Source organism: Antrostomus carolinensis, unplaced genomic scaffold (assembly GCF_000700745.2).
Source record: "Antrostomus carolinensis isolate BGI_N321 unplaced genomic scaffold, ASM70074v2 scaffold27040, whole genome shotgun sequence".
NCBI lineage: Eukaryota > Metazoa > Chordata > Aves > Caprimulgiformes > Caprimulgidae > Antrostomus > Antrostomus carolinensis.
The window spans coordinates 1-749 of record NW_010290961.1 but is presented as its reverse complement, the minus strand read 5'-3'; the positions used below and the strand labels follow the sequence as shown (position 1 = coordinate 749).

The window sequence follows — 749 nt, the reverse complement described above, 5'->3', positions numbered from 1 at the left end:
AACCCCACCATGACCACCATGACCTCCATCATCTCTGTGACCTTCAACCCAACCATGACCTTCAACCATCTCCATCATCTCCACGACCTCCAACCCCACCATGATGACCACCATGATGGACCCACCTGGAGAAGCTCTTCCCGCAGTGACTACACACGTAGGGTTTGTGGACGGCGCCATCGTGAGACCGGACGTGGTAGGACATCCTGTCCTTCCTCTTGAACCTCTGCTGGCAGACGGGACACTGGTAGGGCTTCTCATCCGAGTGGGACAACTTGTGCCTGTTGAGATGGTAGACATCTCTGAAGGCTTTGCCACACATCTCACACGCGTGGTTCTTCTTCAACCTCTTGGTGGCCACCATGCTCGACGTCGTGGTTGAACCCATCGTTGACGTCCCGCCGTCGTTGGTCAACCCGGTGACGCTCAACAAGCTGATGGGTACCATGGTTGGTGGCATCTTCATCATGGTGGTGGTTGAGGAGGTGGTTGAGGTTGGGTTGGTGGTTGGGTTGGAGGTGGTGGTGGGACGGGTGGACCTCACCCCGAGGTGGGTGGCTTGGTGACGCCGGAGGTTGTAACCGTTCTTGAACTCCTTGGAGCAGAGGGAGCAGATGTAGGGACCTTTGCTCTTGGACTTCTTCACCATTGGTGGTGCTGGTGGTGGTGGTGGTGGTGGTGGGGGAGGGTCTTCTGCTGCTGACGTCATCGCTGAGGTCATGGGAGGTGGTGGTGAGGACGTAGGGATG

General features: G+C 57.3%; 1 protein-coding gene across 1 annotated transcript; it reads right to left on the bottom strand.

Moving 5' to 3' along the window:
• Positions 1 to 61: 61 nt before the first annotated feature.
• On the bottom strand, positions 62 to 709 carry LOC104530453 (myc-associated zinc finger protein-like). The gene has a single exon (XM_010175038.1). It carries the CDS (start codon positions 707 to 709, stop codon positions 62 to 64), a length of 648 nt encoding a protein of 215 aa, XP_010173340.1.
• Between the last annotated feature and the right edge of the window lie 40 nt (positions 710 to 749).